The sequence below is a fragment of the Phaenicophaeus curvirostris genome, chromosome 5 (assembly GCF_032191515.1).
Source record: "Phaenicophaeus curvirostris isolate KB17595 chromosome 5, BPBGC_Pcur_1.0, whole genome shotgun sequence".
Lineage (NCBI taxonomy): Eukaryota > Metazoa > Chordata > Aves > Cuculiformes > Cuculidae > Phaenicophaeus > Phaenicophaeus curvirostris.
This window is the reverse complement of record NC_091396.1, coordinates 12,807,583-12,832,014: the sequence shown is the minus strand read 5'-3', so window position 1 is coordinate 12,832,014 and position 24,432 is coordinate 12,807,583. Positions and strand designations below refer to the sequence as shown.

The window sequence follows — 24,432 nt, the reverse complement described above, 5'->3', positions numbered from 1 at the left end:
TAGCAGGGGAAAAACACATTCCCGCGAGAATCTGTTCTGTCTTTGCATTTAAACCAAATACATTCTGGAATATATCTCCTTGAGTTTCCCTGATAAGCCAGCTACTCCTGAATCATGCACAATTTCATACTGGTCTACAAAGCTCCCAAGAACTCTTGAAGTACATTCTCCCAGTCACAATATATTCACCATATAGTTACCTGGAGGGAAAAAAATGACTATGGAATAACTTCTGCTCATCTTTTACACATTTTTTCATCTTTATTGCTATTCTAGCCTAGCTCTCAAGTGAGTAGTACTCCCTTAGGCACCTATGCACAGTCTTAGATGAAGAACTCTAAGTTTGTCTCCAGCTTCTTCTCCTCCTCACTCCCCCTGGTAATTTCTCCTTCTGCTAACAGCAGGCTCACTACATTCCCCAGAGCTGCATTCCCACAGTGACAGAGCCAAGTCTACCCCCAAGGATTTTCACTATCATACACCTCTATTAAGTGAAGGGGATTATTTGGACACTTTCATACACACAGAAAACTAAAGTGAAATCAGAAAAAGATGCATGTATTAAACACAGTTTTACAAAAAGTCATATACAATTGCTTCACTGACTTAAGGCAAGAATGAGTCTATTTGACAATTACCCTCTTTACTGTGTTAGTATGAACATTAACATTTAATCAGATGAATATATTGTCAAGCACATGCATGTCTACAAACTAATGCCAAATTTCCCCATTAAGTGCTCGAAAACTTATGTTTCAGAATTTTATTTACCCACTTCCTTTAGTTATGAGAAAAGCTCCTGCATTTTCACCACAACCTCCTCTTTTGGAGAATTCATTCTTTTTGAAATAGTACGCTGTCATTAGTGATAACTGAAATAAGCTATAATAGACACAGGCAGCAGGATGATAAAGACCCCTCAGAATATTCAATCCCTTTCTCTCACTTCACATTCTCTATCATAAATCTGTTTGACCTTGCCAAATTTCTAAATATGTTCTCTCTTCATTAATTTCTCACTACCATGCAAAAATCTTTACATGGATAAAGTGGAAACAGATGATGGAAGCCGGAGGGTGGAGAAGGGTGTCAAATATATTGGTCAAGCAATGGTCCATAAAGGATGGATATGAGATGCAAAAGAACAGAAATATTCTCTATATTACCTTATTTCGGCATTCCTTCAACAAGCCTTCTACAAACTTCCAGTTCGTTTGTGCAATTACCGATGGAGAAAGGTTAGACAGTTTGGGCTGCCGGATAGTGCTGCCCAGATTCCTGGCTTCTTGAATATACTTCTGTATTGGGGTAGAAAATTGACAAATACATAGAAGAGTGCAAGTGAGACTACTTTGCCAAGTGAAAAGGATAAATTTATAACCCACCCTTTGCAATGATGAGGAAAAGTCTCTTTTAACATCCACCATTAAATTTGTCTGAGACATTCAAGGCTACGTCATTGGAGATGAACTTCCCATGTACACCCTCTACCTAATATAAGAATACATGTTGTGGAATAACAAAAACACAATACAACCTGCTAAGGATATTTAGATACATAAATTTTCAATTACTCCCTCCACCACTGAGAACTGTTGTTATTTTTTCATATAAAATGAAAGTTAGTAATAATAAGTAATAAATAAGTAAGCAATAATAAGACTATTCAAATGGTAGACTGGTCTACGTGGGGACTGCAAGAAAACCTTGCTTGGAGCTTGACAAGCTCCGAGATCCGTGCTATGCCCTGCAGTCCTGCAGATCTCTTGCTTCTTACCCACCCTCCCAGTGATTCAGGAAGCAGCTGCAAAATGCTAACAGCTCTCAGTTGTAACCCATCTGTATTTATGAGCAAAATAATTTCCTGAGCTCACTAGATTTGAAAGAGCTTTTCTGCTCCCGTTACTGCCATCAAGGAGTTGCCATTGCTTTCACCTCAGAGACATGAACAAATTTGCAAATGTTTTGAAAGACAGATGATCACAGATTGGTTTGGATACAGCTAACTGGATAAGTGATAAAGAGAAAGTCCTGTACAGGTACTGACAGAACACTCACAATCAGTAAATATTTCTGACTAATAGGTAACTTCTCTAACCTACACTGAAGTAGTGACTAATTGAAAAGTTAGTGAAGAGATAGATTTATGAAACATGATGTGGTCTTTGCAAAGAGGGAAAACCACACCTCCATCAGCCTTGTACTAAAGAGTTATGACATACACATGTAATTATGCATCTTTATCCAAAACTAGGAGTACAGTCATATTGTGCATTGGACATACCAGATAATGCTCTGACACAGATTTTACAGAGGGCATGAAGGGCCAATCATGCTGGTCCCAGTCTAAACATAACTGCAACTGAAGCTCTGACATGGAAAAGTCCAGGTGCTGGCACGACAAGTTGGTAGCAAAAAGCCAAGCAGACCATGTAAAGCCAAAGTGGTTAGCACATATGAAGTAATAAAAGCAAGCATGCAAAACAGAAAAGGAAAAGAGTGAAGACATAATACAATACACATCTCTCAAGCATTAAACACAAAAACAAATTAAAAAGTAATGAAGTTGAAAGGAAAAAAGAAAAGATGGTGTTTCATCATTGGACTGATGTAAACTCTGCCCTCCACTGGGCACAAATATTTGCAAGCTAAAAGCCACTAAGTCTCAACCCAAAAGACTTCTGTTGGCTGCTCCAAAGCTTCAATTTGCCTAAAATTCACAAGTCTACTTTGAAGCCACTGGCTCCTGCTCAGCTTGATCCCTAGCATCCATCTTAGAAGGGCTCCCTCCCCATTCTTTCTGATTTAATAGGAAACTCTGGTTCACCTGAGAGAGGGGGCAAACGTCCAATCAGTATTACGTCATCAACAAGGTACAGCATAAAACTCTTAACACACCAGTACAGATTATCCTGGCACTTGGTATCCTCACCTGAGCATGTATTCATAATTTTTATTTCACAGAAATTACGTGAGTCAGTTGAAAAACAAAACAAACCACGAACCCAGACATTAGAGGTAGATTTTTTGCCTTTGTAATTACCTAACTGAAATCTCAGAGGTTTACATGCGCTAAACATTGTAATTCTTAAAAGAAATAATAAGGTTACAAATCAACTACTCTTCACTTCTGTTACATCTAAGAAATACTGTCAAGTTATCAGAGCATTTGGAACATGTCAAAGCCAAAAACTACTCATTGCTTTTTTTTATTACGCAGACATTTTCCTATTACGTGATTCTAGGTGACAAAGAAGATGCTATACTTCAACAAAAATTTAGGATACCAATGAGAAACATCTGGAAATGAGTACATTGGAACGGCAACTAAACTCATCGCTACCATAAAAGAATTGCCTGGACAGACAAAGATATTTGATTTTGACGTTATCCTAGCTGACACAAGACTACTTCAAAATTCCAAACAAAGCTTTTCTGAAGATGTTTAACAAGGCAAGACAATAACGTCCTCAATGAATAACACTCATTGAAACAGAAGTAAAGCTCTGAGGGTACTAAACAAAAAACAAAAAATTCTGATATTTTAAAGCATGACCCATAAGTCAACACTCAGTGTAACAGTTTGCAGTCTATCATATGAATCCAAAAGTGTACTTTAATTAGTTCACATCACCCAGATCTTTCAAAATCCCTTCACCACAAATAATAACTGTGCCAGCTGTAGAAGCACTGGTGAGAGAAGTTATCAGTTCAGAATCTGTGTATATCGGCATCAGACTGTGCTGTGTGAAAATGGGCAGACACAAAGCTGGCAATATGGGTGCGGGACACATTCCCACCTTAGCATGAGGTCGTGTGACAATCTGCCACCTTGAGAATTCTTTTACGGTCTACAGAAGGAACAACAGGCAACTCCAAAAGACAGCAATTCTGATTTTAGCATGAAATTAATCACTCTCTGGAGATGATTATCCTTCCTTCATCAAATATACAAAAGAAACATAGGGTAACTGGAAACATAAGTTAACTGGAGACAAGCAACAGGTGGCTAAAACCTGTTAAAATTGATTTCTCCTTTACTCACTACCCCTTTTTTTTTTGGAAAAAAAAAAAACAAAAAACCAAAAAAACACACACCCCCCACATTTAAAGCTGTTTTATAGAGGACATTTTCAGGGAACTCTCCTATACATGGGATGAAATAATTTGGTCCTGAGAGGGTAAAAATCACATAACTTTTAGAATAAGCAAACAAAGTATTCTGATCTGCTAAGGACCAGGAACTTAATTTGTATTTCGCGAGATCAGAGATGAACTGCAAGTACTAGTCTAGACATTTCATAAAGCTTACAGAGCATTTTTCAGGCAATTAGGAAGAGAAAAAAAAATCAGATTTCTATAATTGAACAGTTTTCACCTCTCTCTGGTCATTGTCAAGACGCAGGTGCTCTGTGTGTTGCTTCTGTCTGTCCTTTCGCCTCCATTGTGCCGGAGCATTTCTCTTTGTCCATCTACATACAGAGGAATACTACTAAGGATATGTTGAGAGTTAAGTGAAGGGGAGCAGCAATGGGGGAAATAAGAAGTTTCTATCTTATACTGAACATGTCAACATCAATTACATCACACAGAGTGCAGCTGCAAATACACACAAACAATCTCTGTAAAAGAATCCAACACTGGGTAACCAAAGGATTTCAGAAAATTACATCATATATACTTATGCTGTAGTTTTCCATTTTTTATGGAATCCAGTTACAATATACATCTTATTCCTCTTCCTTCAGAGTTTTTATAAGAAGGTATCCTAAAATAGTTACTACCTCTTAGCTGAGATCTGATAAGGAGATCTGCTTTTATATCAATAGTAATAATAAGTAATTCAAAGTACATCAACTATACCCTTAAACATAACAGGGCTTTCTTAAGTTAATTTGCTTCTGAAAGTTCCGATTTTAAAAAGAAAAAAATAAAGAATAAAGCAGGAGACATAACAACAACAAAACAAAAAAACTACCACAATCCACATTATCTAATCTGTCACTTTAATAAAAAAGACACTGAATTTGCTCTCTAGTATCTCTGCTTTAGTACTATTCTCCCAACCTGCAGCACATATTGCCCTAGCTTACTCACTTGTTGCTTGCTGGTCCAGTAGATAAAACATCTGACTGAAGCTTGGGAAAAAAACCAAGCTCATATTTTCCTTGTCCAATTTTCATGTCCAGCAAGTGTGGGTGGACTGCAGTGTGATCTATTTTTGCTAGCCTTAATTCAATAGATTTCTCTGAAATGGCAAGAAAGTTATTTTTTTAAACATGTCTTAACTGGATAAATAATAACACATACTCAACTAAAACTGCATCTCTTAAAATTAAGAGAATAGGTGGAAGTTCCTTACTGACCTTAGCAGGTACACTAGTACAAAAGTTTATTACATATTAAAGCACTGACACCAAATGGAGAAAATTGTTAATCTTAAGCATTTTTCACACAAAGCATGAAGGAAAACAGCTTAGTACAATTAAGCTTTACATAATTTCACCTCGGATCTTGGCTTCCTATGTACTATTTAGTTTCCCACTTAAGCTTTACACCTCAGCTTTTTTGGTCTATTTTTTTGAGGTGTCAAAGCATGAATCATTACTTAACTTTAACATGTCTACAACAAACAGCACTGACTAGTTGTGTTTTCTTAAGTGTCAACAAAGTGTCTTGTTACTCTCACCCGCTTCATCAATGGTTGTGCACTTTTGATACATAGATGTGCGTAGAGTCGGTGTCCTAACATTTAGCAGTCTAATTTTATCCACTCTAGAATCAAATACTCTCAAAACAGGGTCCTTATCATCTTCATCATGGCACATAATCTTATTGTCAATAAAAGATGCAAACATTTGGGTCTCCAGAAATCTTGAGAGGAAAGGCAAGTAAGGTTCAGGCTGGTCCGACAAGAAAGATGCCTAACAGATAATAAGAGAAAAAGAATATTTGGGAATCTGCAAAGAGGAACACCCACCAAAAGCACTAATTTTTCTGACCAAGGATATATTACAGTGTTTTGGTGCCACTTAAAGCCCAGTTTCATTACGCACACCAATTCTGCCTCTGAAATAGGCAGTCTACATGAAATCTTCAGTTTCACGGCAATCACCTACTACAGAGCACAATGACTGTTAAACTCCACTTTTACCATTTCCTTAATTCTTGAAACATTTCAGCAGAACCCCAGCAAACCACAGTGACAGTAACACAGGGGTCGATACCATGAACTTCTGGCTGGGTTCAAAGCTCATAACGTTGACGTGAATCTTTTCATACACTTTGATGGGAATCAGATTAACATTTCAGCAGGCATAATCTTTACCCACACGAACCATCCTGCTGATAAATATCTGATGTCCAGTAAAGAAGACTGCAGTAAAATTTGAAGAACTAGATCTTGAGTTTCCCTATAAAAGAGCTAGGATACATTTGGTATACATGCATTTCAGTGATACATGGGGTCATGGCTTTATCCATCAACAAAATTCATCAATCCTTTGGTTAAAACAAACAAAAAACAAAACCCATTTTCACTAATAATATCTAACCTTAACTTTGATATTAGCCATAAAGTGAGGCTTTCTAAGGCATTTTCTACAACAAGCTGTATTTTTCTACAGTATCAAGCAAGTGTACATATATATTTTTCACATAATATAAAAGACACAACTTTTGGAGGGGAACACTAAAATTTAAGGAAGAAATTACAATTTTGTCAATACCGTTTTCCATTTATGGCCCAATAAACAAAGTCTAAGGTTTGAATACTGTTTTACTTTTTACATTAACATACCTTCATGCTACAACTTACTTTATCGAAGTTTTGCATCTGTTCCCTGTTAGTAAACCAAGATTCCTTGTCCTGACTGGGTTGAATGACAAATACTTCATAATCTGCAAACATTTGCGTAAAGCGGTTGGCAAAAACTTCACGGATTTGAATGTTCAGCTGGTAAATCTTGAACTCTTCTTCATCACATTGAATTTTAAGATCCTTTTTGCTACTGGTCTCTTCTCGCACCTCCAACTGAGACAGTAAGGGAACACAAAAAAACCCCAAAACAAGTCTGCATTGTTGCTTTGTCAGGTATTTTGGGTATACAAGTTCTCAACCTGCCATTCAGCCCCTCCTCCTCAATTCAATATTCCAATAAAAAAATTCTTAGTTTCAAGCACTGTAATAAAATGGCAACATCAAAAAAAAAAATCTAGAAAGCAACATTTGTCTACAGAAGTTCTACTTTCAATAACGAACCACTTCAGTACTGGTTGCCCTGGACATGCTTTAGAATGAAAAAAGGATAAATAACTACATACGTGCCCATGTATGCCACACACTTCATTTACTTTCTTTTACCCTTTAATTCCCTGCACAGATTTTTAAGGGTTTTTACTACCCCTGCGCATCCAGTAAATACATATTTCTGTCTGGCGCAATGCAGGTCCAAGTTTAATATGTACCAGCTTTCAAATAAAGACAAAATGCACAGTGGAAAGAAGCTGCACGTGTCCACTAGCCTATTTCCTATAAACTAAATCCTTAGCAGTGTAATACACAATCCATCACTACAGAGCCCAGAGTAATCCTTAATGAAATAAAATGTGTTTTAAGTTAACATTTGGGCTAAGATTTATGAAAACAGCAATGAGATTCAGATATTCAATTTGTATTAGTTTTGATAAGAACCAAATATCTAGAAAAAAAAATAAAAGCCACAAGCATTCAGGGACTAACTTGAACACACATCTGCCTCTGTTAACTATTGTAAGAGGCACTGCCACGCATAATTAGGCATAATATCTAGAGTTTACAACATCTGCACAATGATGCAGTTGCTGCAGCCGTCCCAAGCTTCTTAAAGCACCTTGGTTATAGCAGTCTAGGCCAGCTATAAATAGCATTCTACAGCCATGCTGCTCTCTGCTAGAGAGAGCTCTGCTATTCAGCCAATTCTTCTCCCTGCACCTGTTAAGTAGCACTTGGCATCTACACACTCCTCATTAATCGTGCATTTGGCATTGAACAGGTTTTCTTATTTAAATATTTGAGAAAATTTTGACAGTTATAAGCTATATAACCCTGTCCGCACAAAAGAGGCTAGTGACACAGGATTTCAACTACTATAGAAGAGAGTACAGAATAAATAAGATCTGAATGTGCAAAAAATCAGAAGAAATTAAAAGAACCTGTACTTTTCCCATCATTTCCCAAATCCATTCAGCAGAAGAACAAAAGCTTCTAACCAATTTTCCCCTGAACAAGAAGAAAACAAAGCAAAATAAAAACCTGATAAGAGATACACAGCTAATTTGAGCTTCTGAGCCTGCATGGCAACCAAATGTTTCTTCTTCCAACCCCCCCTTGTAGCTCCCTCCCCACTCTATTGTAGGTCACACAATTTCTCTCTCTTTGGCCCCACCTGTAGCCCAAGTTACAGTGAAATACAGGGATCCAACTCAGCAATGAAGAGCTGGTCAAGAAAGCTTAAAGAAGTGCAAGAAATAAAACCTTTGCTGAGGAAATCTTCACTTCATTCCACAAAGGCTCAAAAAAACCCCAGAGTGGTCTTTCAGGTAATAACTTCTATGCAAAAAGGGCCACAACTCTTCCCCGATTCTGATCAACCAAAAAAATCCAACTAGGGTGACCACAAGCTGCGTGTACTCACTTGCTAGGAATCACACTAATACACTTGAAAACATCAACCAGAAAAGCATGGCTGTATCCCTAAGGCAAGCATATTATATACAAAGAAAATTATCACATTCTACACACAATGAAAGATACCTATAGAAACCAAGACTAGATTCCACCTTCAGGATTATCTGGGTGTCAGTTTTAGCTACGCAAATTATAAGAAAGTGGTGTAAATTTAGAATAAATCTTAAAAGCACAAATAAACAAGGCAAGGTGTATTTTTAAACATGTTCTCCTGACAAAGAAACACTTGGGGGATAGCCAAAGGTTTCCCTAGATGTTGTGGGATTAAAGCCCACTCGTCCTCTTCATCAAGTCTGCCATTGTCTCTACAGATATTCACAAGCTTTGTGAACACATTAACATCAAGTTCTTACTAGTGAAGACAGACAAACGAGACTCTGGACCACAATTTGAGATGACCTCCTACTGCAGGTCCAGAGAACAGAGATAATTTCATAGCTTACCTTTTCTAGACTCACACCTGTTCTTTTAACAAGTGCTTGGAGTCTTGCAATAGTCTCATTTTCCTTTAGCAGCTCATAGGAATTCAAAGGGGATCCTGCTATGTTCCCATTTCTTTTATCAGAAACCAGGTCACATGCTCTGAGGCTCTTCATCTTGGAGGCGCTTTCACTGCAGTGAAGGTTACCCTCAGGTGGAATTCCAAAAGCCATTAGTATCTCTGAAATTTCCTGAACAAACTCAAGTTTATTTGGGAACTGGGGTAAGTCTTCTGGCAGTTCGATGAAATGGTTGTCAACATCCACAAAGCACAGGTTAGCCTGGGATTCAATTCAGGACAGGATACCGTTAGAATATCACTAAACACAAGGGGTCAAGTTTTCTTAAACTCTGGAGTTTGTAAAAAGACTCAAATACTTGTTCGGTTATTTTGTAGAACAGAGTTGGCCCAACCATAACTGAACTGGCTGGTTGGCTTTGAAGAAAGTAGCACAAGGCCTACATTTACCGGTCTTTCAAGGAGGTAACTAAGAAAGAGAACTCATTTTAACATTGTTTACTAGGTACAGAGATTGTAGCATATATTAGGCACAGATGTGCAATTTTTTTCATACACATACAGCCAGATTTTAACTACAGGTTATTTACAACACTATTTTACACACATGCACACATAAGCAGGTGACTGCCTGTTGCTCGGTTTATCAGTTCACTCTGCTAAGAGACATGGTGAATGCCATTCTAAAACATATACTGATACTACAGAAACTGTAATAAAGTTATCTTCTCTTTTTTGTAAGCAACTTCAGAACTAAGGCAATTCCTTTAACAAGTTTAGAAATTTGTTTCCAAGGGGCAAAAATCAATTGAACTAGTTTCAATGCTATTTTCGTGTTCTATTCTTTATTTCATTTCCCAGAAAGAAAGAAAGACCAACCATCTGTGTGGCTTCCCCAGCAACATCAAAAGAAGCTACATATCTTTTAAGGTTATAGGGTGAGGTAAATGTAGTGATGAGGGGGGTTCCTCTTTTGCCTTCTGCATTGCAAAATCTGTAACAAATGGTTTCCCAATGTTACATTATTACAAACTTCATTCTGAGAACATCATTCATGTGTGAAATGTGTTTGGAAAGTCAAGTATACAGAAGAAACGCTGCTTTTCCACAGAAGCATTTCAGGATTTCTTCACAGCAGAATTAACGTGGACTGTCACTTAGCCTTCCCTTCACCCAGATTATAGAGTAGATTCATCACATTATTCTAAGAGGCACACCTGAACTCAGGTTTCACTAGAACTATGCAGCAAAAGTACATTTCAAGTCACAAGAGTTAACAGATCTTCAATACTTCTGATAATTCAGTAAGTGCAGAAGGATGGAAGCATTCTCACAATTTAACAACAAAGAAAGAATTGGAAGTGATTAACTTCACACTGAATAAATGATGTATGATCCCAGAAATCAGAGCAATGTATAAAAGCAATGAAGCATCAGTAAGGACAAAGTACTTCTGGTAGGATTTGGCCATGGGACTGATCTTGGGTAGATTAGTACAAGCTGTGCCTGATGAGACCACTTCATTTAAGCAAACCAGTATGAAAACATACATTTAATACTTGAAACAGATTTACCTCTCTTAGCACTGCTAGTGAACCAAGTTAGAATGTCAATTCTCCTTAAAATACAAATAAGCATTGTGTTTGCTTTATTGGACTTCAACTTCAAAATTTAAAAAAAACCTTGTGACTCTTAAAGCAGAACTCCACTGGATATATTAAAGTAGATATGCAAAGAATCTTACATGAAAAAGTCCAATTCATGCTCTGCTACAATATTACTCATAGTTATGAAGGTATGCAAAAGAATTCCAGTTGTCCATTTCCTGATGTTTTACCATTTTAATACTGATATTTATTTCTTATCCTCAAAGGAATGCATATAAAACAGTTCAGCTCCTGTACAGACCCCTTACTATAAATTAAAATCACAGAGTGAGGTGTGCAGAAGAATTCAAGGTCAATAAATAGAACCAAGTTGTTGATTCTAAAACAGCTCCTGGTGCACTTTTTTACATTGGGCAAGTATCACTGTTCGTATTTCCCCAGTATTACCATTGCTGCAACAGAAGGTGGTGTGTGTGCGTGCCTACCAAGGCAGCTCCAACAGCAGAGCTCAGGATGCATGCAGAGGGCATCTGCTTCCCCTTGAAACATTCGGCACAAAGCAACAGCTCACACACAAGAGCCTTCATGTTTCAAGTAAGCACTTGAACTTAGGAACTTCAAAACCCACACTGTATTCGTGGTTCTGTGATGATCAGAAGTCGAGTCAGCTAATATTTATCAGGAACACTGCAAGCATGTCAAGACATGCAAGAAAAGAAGCCTTAAAACCAGGCGCAATGCCTACCAGTCACTGCTGAGGGAAGAACAAAATACATTTAATTCATCACAAGCTCCCTGAGAAATGGGAAGACAGACTCATTAAGAAACTCTTCAAGCAGTTTAATTACATTTCTTCTTCTATAAACTCTCCTTGGTTGATGCCATTCAACTTTGCTTCTTTTCTTTTGCACATATTCTGCAGAAAATATCACTCTGGTTAAGCTCAGCTGTACCTAAAAAGTGCTTGGCCAAAAAGCAACCAGTGTAGAGATTCTAGTCTTTACACTGCAAATAAACTACTTGCCAATGAAGAAAAAGCCAAATTTAATGCTTGCTAAAATTACTTTTAAGTGTCTAGGCTCATCTGGCTAATTCTTCCAACAGTTAAAAATCCTCTCTGGACAGTTTCTCTTCAAGAGCAACACAGAGTTTAAAAACTTTAAGCCACTAACAATGATTGCTTATCACAAAACTTATTACATTTCTCAGAATCTGCATACATTAGAAATACATTAGTGCATAAATGCTGTAAAGAGTGTAAATAGTATTTCTGGGGACACGACACCTATTCAGTGTCTGGTTAATAATCTGTAAATCAGAGGACTGCCAAGCACAGCACAAGCGCTGGAGATTCAATAGACAGCTTTAGCCTCTCTTAACCTAGGGAGACGGAGGTCACCCTCAAGAACTGCACAAGCACTTCTGAATAGGCTTGTGCTTCCCAGGGAACAGAAATGCCAAAGACACTTAACTTCACGAGCCCTTCAAGAGGCACCAAATCAACATTTTCCTATAAAAATTAAATCCTAAGTAAATAAAGTACCAGTAACAGACACCAAAACAGTTAAATCTCACAATGCTGCTACACTGTAGATCCAACAGAAAGGAATACCAGTGAGGATAGAGGGGGGTCTCCTCCCTTAAAAAGCAAGAGAAATGAAATGGCAATTATTTTTAATTAAATCATGGCCTTTCAAAGCATTTTGCATAGTGAGAACTGGCAAGTAAACAAAGTAGAAAAATAAAAGAGTTCTTAGATCACTAAACTTCATTTTGTTGTTTCAGGAAGCAGCAGAGGTGAGCGAGCTATGAAAGTCACAGCTCTGTATGTAAGCCCCTATAGATACACTTTTTTGTATCATATTACATATGCAAAATTAAAATGATAAAGACAAGATACTCAGCAACATGCGTAAGCAGAGATATAATTAAAAGCACATCCTTAAGTTGCTTCCCTGGGCAATCTGGGCCAGGGTCTCACCACTCTCATGGTGAATATTTTCTTTCTAATGTCTAATCTATATCTTCCCCCTTCCAATTTAAAACCATTCCCCCTTGTCCTATCACTACAAGTTAATGTGCATGTACCTGATGCCAAAATCTGGCCCCTGAGGTCAACAGCACAACTTCCCATAGACTCAGTGGGGTACAGACACCAACCAGCAATGTCAAAGCCAGAGGACAATTGCAGTTCTATGGTTTGACCTTAAATACAGTAAGGGTCAAGCCCACACATATCTAGCAATGCTTGCATCAAACTCAGATCCTTCCTTTCAGCTCTGTTGAAAAATAGAGAAGGAAATTATCTAGGTTCTGCCAAAAAGATGTCTAAGGAGGAACTAATATCCATTAATAACAAGTAAGCTCCCCATGCCACTGACATCTTTACAAGAAAATACACTTATTACAAACATTACTTCACAATCATAAAGTGTTGTAGGTTAACAGATGCCTCCAACAACATAGAACAGTCACTTCTGACAGCACAGTCACCACTACTGAATTCTCTGTGCAGGCCAGGTGCTCAAGCTATAAGTTCACATCCCCTCCTGAAGAGTTAGATTAGAATGTGGTTCTGAGTTCAGAGTTTTGCTTTAAGACAGCATTGAAAAACTAAAATCAATTTATCTACAGCATGTATCATCTTTGTGCACTAAGTCCAAACCTTGCAAATAACCATCCTCTTCACCTAACACACAGAAAACACAGATATGCAAATTTATACACACATGGCTGGCTATTGGAAAATGTGTTTACAGTGGTCCTAAATTCTGAAGGATGCTCCTGTGCCATTCCTGTAAGCAAATGGTGACCTTTTGCACTTATTCTCAGCACTACTGTTCTTCATGTCCATCCAGAATTTCTGGCTCAGAACAACTTACAGCTGCAGCTTTCAGAAACATGAATTTAACCCAAGTGGTTGTTGAACACTGAAGTACTGAAAAACATAAAACTGAAGCCTGTCAATAAATTTACAGTATTATCAAGACCTAACACACCAGCAGACAGCTTGAAAATACATACAAAGCAGTGATTATCTTCAAAATAATTATCTTGTTCAGTCTGGTCTGAACATGCTGGCACGAAGACAAAAAAGATGCTTTTCAAGAGATCTTTCTTATCTCCTAAACCAACATATAAAAATAAAATCCTCCAGAATTTGTTAAGATTTAGCACTGAACATCTTTTTAATAGTAAAAAAAAAATACTGTGAATATATACCTGTCTTATATTAGCAGAGAATTGGATTTTAGCTTTTAAAATCTTTTAACTTTTCTAAGAGAAAAAGGTGTTGTTGGATCACTCCATTAAAACCGAGCTTTTTTAATGAGATACTACTTTCGGTTGATTCAAGCAGTGCTGAAAGACTCAAGGCTGCTTATTTTCACTCCAAATAATTCAGATTTCCACCATTCTCCGGCACTTCAGCGTGGCAAGATGCACACACAAATCCAGTAGCACAAAATGGCCTAGATTAACTTGCTTGCTAAAAATACACTGCTAGAGCACTGCAAAAGTTCCTTTAAAAGGAAATTCAAAGACGCATCAAAAACCAAATTGTACTTCAGTACTTGCTGGCTTTATGATCTGCAAGAAAACTAGTTTTACCACTTTTTTGATCAATGTTACTGATAAAAAAACCATATGTCTGCCAGCAACATCTGAAACAGCTCCATTTTCATCTCTTCCCCTTTGATTTCTGTAGCACCTTAGTCTCTTCTGGGCTCCTTACAAGCCTTTGACGCAGCTATCAGAGAAACCACAAGGATGCTCATGCATATAGAAAGAGCAAAGCAGCAATGCATATAAGAGCAAGCTCAGCTTTAAGTGCACTGTGTCACTGCCACGTACAAGGAACTCAACCCTACACTAAGCCTTGAGTCTTTTCTACAATTTTACTGGGCCACAAAGGGTTAGGTCTTAAATTCATTGATGAACTTCAATGAATTCCCCACCAGGTTATGTTTTTTCATATATCCCCCAAGGGATAGTCTAAACCTTAATTTTGCACTAATACAGTTATTTTGCTGAAGATTTTAATCATTATCTGAAAAGAGTCAACTTCGAGGATAAAGCTGCCACATGCTCCCACAGTAATGCATTCCCTATGCTCCCACAATAATGCATTCCCTCAAAGCATGAGATATGACCAAAACATAGGAGATTGTCACCACCAGCAAGCCAAACCAAGCCTTTTGGCATGTATGCAAGACTTAAATCAAACCTGACTAACCACAACCAAGAAGTCTACAATGACACCGAGACATCCATGCTACACTAGGCAGCAATATTATATTCTTCCTCAATGCCCTTCGATTGAGAAGCACTAACTAGATTTTCTACCAAAGCTCACTGTTTTGGCCCCTGTCTAAATTAGATACTGCTTTCTTTAACAGCACCCACCATAAAGAGATTAGCAACAGAGATGCAGCTTTTGCAGTTTCAAGACAAAAGGGAAAAAAAATTTGCAGAACTCCAAATAACTTGGAACACAGAGCAGCTCTTTATATACCCTTTGTGACAAGTGAGGAAAATTTTGATACTATGTCTATGAATCAGGAGCCTAGAGGCAAGGCTTGGAAATTAAGTTACTCGTATAACTCTCATGACTTCATAAGAGATCACATACATTCCAAACTTTAGAGATAAGCAATGTCAAATATTAATATCCCTTTTGTTACTGATGATAAATTTGTCTTTATTGAAGTACAAATAACAGTATCCATATGCTCTCTTCTACTGTTGTAGAACATGTTTTATGCATGTTCCTTCTCAGTTTCCACGTCAGGAATAAGGTGTAGAGCTTCTTGGGCTCTTTAAGCGAGGGGTATCTGAAAGACTAATCTTAAAGTAAAGTAGTTTTGAGATGAACCTGCAATCTGCACTTCTAAATATATTAAAGCTGACTGATTAAATTATTAATATCAGAAATACTGATAGCGACCAATAGTTTCACTTAGCTAGAGCAGCATGCACTCTGAATTCTGCTTTACCTTTTAAAATGGTACATTACTTGTTGCAACAACAGAGTCTTAGGGGCTGTCTGGGGTTTTTTGCAGGTTTTTTGGGGTGTTTTTTTTCAGAAAGTAAGCCCTCTACAATGAAAATCTCAACAATAGCGAGCTCCTGTTCTTCTCAGTCTCCTTCACCGCTCAGACTTCTTAGTCATCTCTGAAGCCTCCAGCACAGGTTCGAGTCCATTTCTATGCCATAGCTATATTCCCAGTCTGCAGTGGTAGGACTTCAACAGTTCATAAGAACCTTCAGGCAGCAATGATTACCAAGGTGCTTTCTCAGACTAAGTCATACTCCTTGCGTACAAAGCTTTAAGAGCTCACTCTTTGAATGAGAAAGAGAAAAGGTGAAGCTTTAGAAGGACAAGTTTAAGTCCTGCAACAAATTCCGTTGCACGGGCACACTGTGGCTACTATCTCAGCCCAGCATGTCCTCCCCACCTTGTCCTCGCAAACAATTCTGATATCTGCAAGATACTATCAATATCTACTCCTTCACCTTCCTAACAGGCTGCCTGTAGAGCAAAATGCTTTAAAAAAAAAACATTTGGCATCACAATTTACTACTTGGACTTCATTTTTAACACCTAAAAACAGACAACTATCTTACTTCAAAACTCCAAAATAAGCTGGAAAAGCTCTTCAAACCCATTTACCTCTTAAAAAATTTAAATAGCTATTGGAAATTAAAATACATTTATTTAGTTGGAAGTATTACAACAATTTTTAAATGAGGAAACTTTACAAAAGGAAAACAGTTTTAGAAGTCATTATAACAGTGAAAACATATTAACATGCATTTCCACATATGCATTTTACTTCACCAGCTATCCTCTCTAAAAAGTACACTAACAATATTATTAAGCCTGTCTGTACATCCAAAATTTTGTAAAAATGTAGCATACCAAAGCAATAGACTGTTTTCATGGCAAGAACATAGATTACACGATTATTAATTATGCCACTGCAAAAAAGAGGGAAGGAGAAAAGAAAGAAATCAAGAGATTAAATACTTCAGTTTTCATAGAAATAACACTATTTGAAGAGAAATTTTACTTTAAACTTGCCAGGAATAACGAATGAGAACTATCAGCATATGGATTTGAGAAAAAGAGCAATGTTGGCATGGTGACCAGACTGGAGGTTCACAAAAAATATCCTGTCTTTAATTTCACAGAGCTTTTTTAAGAAGGTTTTTTTGTGTCAAGCTACGTTGCAGCACTGCCTGATAATGAAAATAAAAGACACCACTACAAAACCCTCTGCCTGACACACTTCTGTTTCCCAGTAGCATAAATGATAATAGAAGAAAACAAAAAACCAGAGGAAATGGCTGAGATTTAGGGAGGCCTACCAGTACCTACGAGCAGGGTCCCGCTTGTGGTTTAGCCAGTCCCTCCAGGGAAAGATACACCTACAAGTGAGCAAACTCTAGCAGGGGTAAGAGCAGTGTTGTTCCACAGGTAATAACTCTGCAAGCACCTGCTTCCCTCAGGTGACAGGTGTCCAGCTTGACAACAGCCAGCCAGACCATAGTGTAACACTTAACATGTCTGCACACAAGTGCAAATACACAGCTCAATAGCACTCAATGACAAAAGTCATTCAGATGACTCATGGAACTGCCTCAGGAGCCAGGCACCTGATACACTTCCAGCAGCGGCAACTGGCTCCAGCAGATGTTTCCTCTGCTACCTTAGGGCCTCAAGCTCTGACAGGGGAGGTTCAGGCTTGATATCAGAAAAAAATTTTTCATGGAAAGGGTCACTGGGCACTGGTAGAGGCTGCCCAGGGAGGTGGTTGAGTCACCTTCCCCAGAGGTGTTTAAAAGACAGGTGGATGAGGTGCTGAGGGGCATGGTTTAGTGATTGATAGGAATGGTTGGACTCTATAATCCTGTGGGTCTTTTCCTACCTAGTGATTCTGTGATTCAGGTAGTGCTTAACTTCTGCTAGTCCCCTGATCCTCACAATCAGCTCTTAAACTCTCCCTTGGCATGTCCCTAGAAAGAGTTTCTGTGAACTGTGGGATAAAGGAAATAAAAACAACCTCTAAGCAGTTTCAATGTAGTCTCAGGCCCATGTAGGAGCTGCAGGACCTTTACAGACCTTTTGCTTCTCCTTTATACAGTGCCTGGCGTAAACAGAGCCTCAAGGGAGGACTTCCTGAGCACTATCCCATTTAGCACCAGTTTGCTCAAGTACCTGCTGATATTTTGCTGCAGGTGGAAGTATGTACTCCAGATAAAGATTTGAAATACTTTTGGTGCAGAAACCTGACAGGTTGGGTCTGTGTAAGTCATTCCCAACTCAGAAATGCAGTGCAGGGAAACCCAACCTAATCCCACATAGCCAGGAACTGGCCCAAGCACAGCACAGCACTGAAGCCAGTCAAGCTTCACTCAGTACCACACAGAAGCTGTCTGGCTTTTTTGCTACACATGGTGAATTCACACTGCGCTTTCCTGCATTTCCAAGCATTACAGAGCTAAATTTTGCAGCATGAAAAATGTTCTTTCTGTAGTCCCACTACATCAATACCTGTAAAATTAGTTTAATTTTTTCAGAGCACACAATTTCCAAAACAGGGGTTTTATTTATCTATTTCACCATATTTTTCTCTGGCATCTCCAAAAAAATAAATTAAGAGCCAGCAAGAACTCCACAATGGCTCTTACAGTTACCACTAGTGCTTTGGCTCATGTCTTACTTCCGTCATAGTCACAGCCAACGTTCAACCAACTGAGACAAGCTCCTCTCACCTCTTGAGGAAGTTCCAGCTTAGACCTGTCATCCAGCCCATTAGAGTGCAAGCCCATCAGATAAGGGACAGGGGCATCTAGAAAATGAAGGAGGGATGCTGGAAGGATAGGAACATACACGTGCTGCCACTGAAATGGGAACATTAGTGCTGTGATGGTCTCTGCCACAGTCATCAGTCTCTGATAATCTGGAAAAGATCAAGAAAAAGACAATATTTCTTTCAGAAACATTTTTAAGTAAATTAATCTAAGTTAAAGAAATGAAAGCTTGCTTTAAAACAGGAACCACAAAACCCAGTACTAGTTGAGCAGCATCTTAATGAAAGCCCAGACTTGTACACCCAGACACATTTTGCTGAAAGAACAAAGACAGCTCAACGCAAAGTAAGTCATTCTCCAAGTCATATGGAAATGAGCAAATTGAGTCTTAGCATCCATTAAGTCACCCTCTGCTACCTATACCAGGGCTAGCAGGAACACTAGTTTGAGTACGGAAGTGGTATTGTAATTGGCTAAGAAATAACTTGGAAATAATTTCTCTTCTCTGTGCTTATGGCTTTCTATGGAAGCCCTGGATGAAACCCAAGGCATCTGGTATCTCTCAGATAAACATTTTTCAATGAGTGTTTAAATGCCTATACAACATGTTGTAGAGTAGCCAACCCAACAGTGTGACCAAAATAAATGCACAGAAAATGAAAAGAATCAGCTCCATTTATCCTTTGCCATGTATGACCGAAGTTCCAGTTCCATGTAAAAACAACTCATCTTCTCCCAGAATTAAACAGCAGTGCTAAAGGCACCTGTGCAACATGCATACCAACCAGCAGCTGGTTGATAGAGCAGTTAACACGGCGGCACACTAGGCCAAAACCTCACCCTCCTCGTTCAGACCACGGAAGCATCTTTAATGGGTTTTGCAATCTATGCACCGTAGAGGAGGCAGCCACACCAGGCACACTCAGAGTGTGTGGTCTAATACAACTGCTGAAACATTCAGAATGCTGTCGAGCTGCCAGGCTGGAGAGAGTATAAAAACAAGCTCACAAGACTAAGACAATTCCTACCTTCAGTCAAGCTATAAATATAGTACAAACTGGAAACACGGCATGCCTTTTTCACAATACTGCAAGAATTGTCCTTAGGAAGAACAGGGGGAAAGAGGAGGAAGGGAAAAATCAGTACTCTTCATGGGTGTTTGGGAGTGGTGTACGTGTGTCTTCTCCGAACATATTCATAAAACTACAGACACTATGAAACTGGGAAAAACACTTGGATGCACAGGTTCAGGTGCTGAGGTTCCTGAAACTGCTGTACAGTTACAGAGCACAGATGAAAAATGCATAAAGAACGTTTGTTCTAAACAAACACTCTGAAGCTAAACTGTGCACTTCCTAAGGTTCTGGCTTTAATTCTGTCCTTGAACCATCCTCTGTTCAGACTTCAGATAGCAAAAGATAGAGGGTCAAGAAATTCAGTTTCTAGCACCTGTGATGGATTTTGTTTGAAGTCAAAGTTGCAGAGTTTGGGCTCTGCAGAGTCTCACAACCCAAGAGGAACTCGGCGCAAGTTTGCTAATATCAGTCATAATTCTGCAATCTAGACTTTTGTTTTTTCTTTCCCAACCAAGCTAGACCAATGGAAAAGGTCACTGCACGGAGCTACCTGTCACTGCCTGACAACAAATCTACGTGGCTGAAGGAGCCTTCAATCAAAACAAGCCAGAGTAGCTTAAACAGTTTAAAGCTTTTGCTAAAAGCTTACTTGGACTGAAACAGATTAGGGAACAATCAAGTAACATCACCAGCAGCATCCACCTACTCTGCCTGGACACCAGCTTCTGCCTACATAGTTACTCACTAGTTTGCAGCTTTAATCACAGCCTGACCGCAAAGTGATGAATTAATGATAAGCTTAGGGAAGAAGAATCTAATCCATACCCTATTTTCTTCAGCTTTAAAAAAGGATCTGTAAATGTAGCCATAGACATACAAGCATTCCAGCTGGTTGGCATTCAGCTTGTTTATTTGAAAGAACAAGTCTCAGAATAGAAACAGTGGTTTCCTACTACACAAAACCTCCCTGTCTAATCCTGCTGGCTAATTTAAATACAAGTCTTCTCTCTGTCATTAAGCTAACTTTAGTATTCGCCTTTCAAATTAATTACAAAGTAACATCAATAATTCAGAATTTCTATCCACTCAGCAGCTACCTCCTGCAACTGAGTTATCTGCAAATGCAGCTCTCCAATCCTGAATAATCACATGGCTTAAGCTGTTCCCAACTATTTGGTCCACACAGCCACAGCCTGCAAGTAACAATGACTACATTCTGCAGGCTTTAAGCACATCAGGAGCTGCTGGTAAAAGCGAAGGACAAAGCCAAGAGGCCAGCAAACATAAATCAAACTTAAACATTTTCTTCAGTTATACCTATCCTAAGAGGGTATGGAGGTTTTTGTTTTTAGAAAAGAAGCAAGCAGCACACTCCTGGTACCAAAGCATTATCGAAGATTTAAAAATAATAACTCAATTAAAAGAGGGAAGAAGTGCTTCAGTAGTGGTTTTGCTCTTGTTTTTAAAACCAGAATAGGCTTATTTTGGTGCAAATCACAGTCTTTTGGCCTCATGTTGTACAAAAGCACTAGTGGGAAAGAAAATGACATACCACTAGCGTGCTGTTTAGGAAGTACTTAACTGATAACTGTGCAAGGAAAAGAAAACCTGCTACTTTTGAACACAGGCACTTAAGAACACAGGAAAAAGGTTGATTTCTTCTTCCAGCCAATCACTATAGGTAAAATACATTATCCTTTGAGGTGCATGTAAGTTCTTTACCATATTACTTATCTATGTCTAGTATATGCAGACATTTCTATTGATCTCTAAAAAGCAACTAAATGCAGGGAAAAGAAGTAGTAAGCAGTATTTGATCTGGAAAGAAAGAAGCAGCTCTAAGAACCATGATTCTACATCTCTTCTCACGCTCTACCAGAAAAAAAGTCTATCAAGTATATACAGAAATTCTTTGACTTGGCCAAATTAAAAATCATTACATGATCACACTCTGGAATATTTTTCTCCTTCTGATCTTCCTACTTCATGGATCACAATGAATTACTGTTATATTTGTCAAGTAATTACTAAATTTTAGGACAAGAGGAAAATGGCCTTAAGTTGCACCAGGGGAGGTTTACAGTGATTAGGAAAAATTTCTTTACTGAACGAGTGATGAAGCATTGGAACAGGTTGCCCAGGGAAGTGGTAGCGTCACCATCCCTGGAAGTCTTCAAAAAACATGCATATGTGGTGCTCAGGGACATGGTTTAGCAGGAACAGCGGTGTTGGGCCGACAGCTGAATTTGATAATATTAAAGGTCTTCTCCAATTTTAATAATTCTATGATTCTATAATTTCCATTCCATGTGCAACTCCCATATTGCTGCTTTAAGTCAGAGAGTTGTCTCTACAGTGGAAAGCCATTACTATAGACAAGTTTGGAGATATTCAGAAAGTATATGGATAAACTAGAAAGATGGGCTGCTTGACAGCACTAGGCTTCTCTTTAACCTGAAGGGGAGCAGAAGGGGGGAATAAAATAAATATATACATACACAGTCCCTATAGACAGGTTGCATGCAATGGAGTTGAGCCACTGGAATAAAGCATTGCCTGAGGAGTTCCCTTTAGCAATTCCCGTTCATAGAAGAGAGCACGGTGTAGAAGAAACACTTTAACAATTTTTTTCTAAGCAGAGGTACTCAGTATATCAGACTCCTCAGAGAAAACAGACATTTCTTTAACTGGGCCTTTTACTTCAAAATAAACTGTAACTGTGTAAGAGAGAACTATGGTTCACAGAAGCAGGAGGTCAAAGTATTTCCTTTTTCTGTTCACTTTTGTGTCTGAAAGGGCTGATTAAAGATGCCCACACCAAGCAGCGAATTTCCTAAATCACTGGAGGGATATGAAGCAAAAGTCCTACGTAAGAGATTAGAATAGGACATCATGGCACATAAACACAGGAAATAAAATTAATGCTTTAAATCTCCAGAGTGAACTTTATCTTAAGCAAGTGAAAGAAAGACGGGGAAAAGTGATTCAAAAGCAAAGCAAAGCAAAGCAAAACCCCCTTCATTTGTACATAAAAATGGCAGCATACAGCAAATGCCCAGAAAACAAAAACTGCTTAAGATCATCTCTTGCAGTGAGATATAATATTTCTCAAATTATTGTTTTTAGCTGTTCAGAAAATCTCCTCCAAGCAGATTTCACAGCTGTCTTAACTCAGTGCACACTTTCCAGAAGAGCTCTAGGTGCTCTGCAAAGATAAGGAATAAGTCTATTTCACAGATACAAGAGCTATATAAATTGCAGGAATGCAAACCAGCTCCTGCAGAATAATCTGGTGAAGGCACTACTGGAGCCTCCTTCAGCGTTGATGTTGCTTTGGCAGACTTGCTGAGCACTAGGAGCAGCTTCAGATTCTCCACTCTTACAGGAATGCACCCGCATTCCTCTAACATTTTCCCAAATGGGAGACAACTACTCTCTCGAGAGGAATCAAGGAAATCATTCTCTACACTTGGCTTACAATGATCCAAAACATACAGGCTGTGACAATGTAGTGGGACAAAAGAACAATTTCCAGAAGCATCAAGTCAGAAACATGTCAAAGGAATCTTAAAACGAAACACATTCACTGCCAAGTGTGGTTACTCCTACTCCAAGGACCGACTGCAACTTAAAACGCTAAATAATTTGCTTCAAAAAGCATTGCATCTGGCAGCAAAGTCCTAGAATCACAGAATCATAGGATGGGTTGGAAGGAACCTTAAAGTTCATGCGATTCCAACCCCCCTGTGATGGGCAGGGACACCTCCAGTCAGTCAGGTTGCTCAAAGCCTCATCCAGCCTGGCCCTGAACACCTCCAGGGATGGGGCATCCACAACTTCTCTGGACAACCCGTTCCAGTGCCTCACCACCCTCACAGGAAAAAATTTCTTCTTAACGTCTAATCTAAACCTCCACTCTTTCAGCTTTAAACCATTATCCCTCATACCATCACTACACTGCCTGATAAAGAGCCGCTCCCCAACTTTACTGCAGTCCCTTCCGGTACTGGAAGGCTGCTATAAGGTCCCCCCAGAGTCTTCTCTTCTCTAGGCTGAACAACCCCAGCTCTCATACACGAGGTGTTCCAGCCCTCTGAGCATCTTTGAATCCTCCTCTGGACTCGTTCTAACAGATCCATGTCCCTTCTGTGTTGAGGACTCCAGAACCTAACACAGTACTCCAGGTGAGGCCTCATGACAGCAGACATGTTCCATTTTCCTACTGATATCATTCTTTTAAGCAAATGAAGCAATGAACTTTTCCCTCAGAAAGTACTTAAGAGAAGCTAGGTTTCAAGAAACTATGGCTACTATTACAGAGACGGCACTGTCAGAGGTAGTTCACCAAAGCTGGGTGTCGGCAGTTAGCAAATAACTAACTGAAATTTTTTTTCAACTGAAAAAAAGACTTTTCAGCCTGAAACTATAGGCAAGAACTTTAGATAGAGACAAGACGCTTCCCTAAGGTGCAACACAGCCCAAGTCAGCCAAAGCTTGGGATGAGGTGGGGGAACAATGGACAGAAACTGTTACAAAGATCCATGCCCACAGGTCTTCACCTACATGGATCCCTTTGTTTCCCTATGTCTGTGCATGCAAACAAGACACTCAAGTGTTCCAGAGCTATTTTAAGTCTCTTGAACTAGCCACTGATCAGATGCTTGGAAAGTGCCTAAGAAAAAAACCTGCAAACTGACTCCCGGGCCA

General features: G+C 38.9%; 1 protein-coding gene across 7 annotated transcripts in view; it reads right to left on the bottom strand.

The window, feature by feature from the left end:
• Positions 1 to 24,432, bottom strand: part of DENND5A (DENN domain containing 5A) — a 66,650-nt gene that overhangs the window by 18,743 nt on the left and 23,475 nt on the right. For 4 of the 7 annotated variants that reach the window (XM_069857624.1, XM_069857627.1, XM_069857625.1 and 1 more), the window contains 7 exons: positions 18,611 to 18,798; positions 9,172 to 9,489; positions 6,818 to 7,033; positions 5,690 to 5,924; positions 5,098 to 5,248; positions 4,379 to 4,472; positions 1,167 to 1,298 (listed from right to left, as the gene is read on the bottom strand). In XM_069857624.1, the coding sequence (XP_069713725.1) occupies positions 1,167 to 1,298; positions 4,379 to 4,472; positions 5,098 to 5,248; positions 5,690 to 5,924; positions 6,818 to 7,033; positions 9,172 to 9,489; positions 18,611 to 18,798 (1,334 nt within the window). Of the gene's footprint in view, positions 1 to 1,166; positions 1,299 to 2,284; positions 2,393 to 4,378; positions 4,473 to 5,097; positions 5,249 to 5,689; positions 5,925 to 6,817; positions 7,034 to 9,171; positions 9,490 to 18,610; positions 18,799 to 24,432 lie in introns of all 7 variants that reach the window. The other 3 variants (XM_069857620.1, XM_069857623.1, XM_069857622.1) reach the window with 1 other exon arrangement.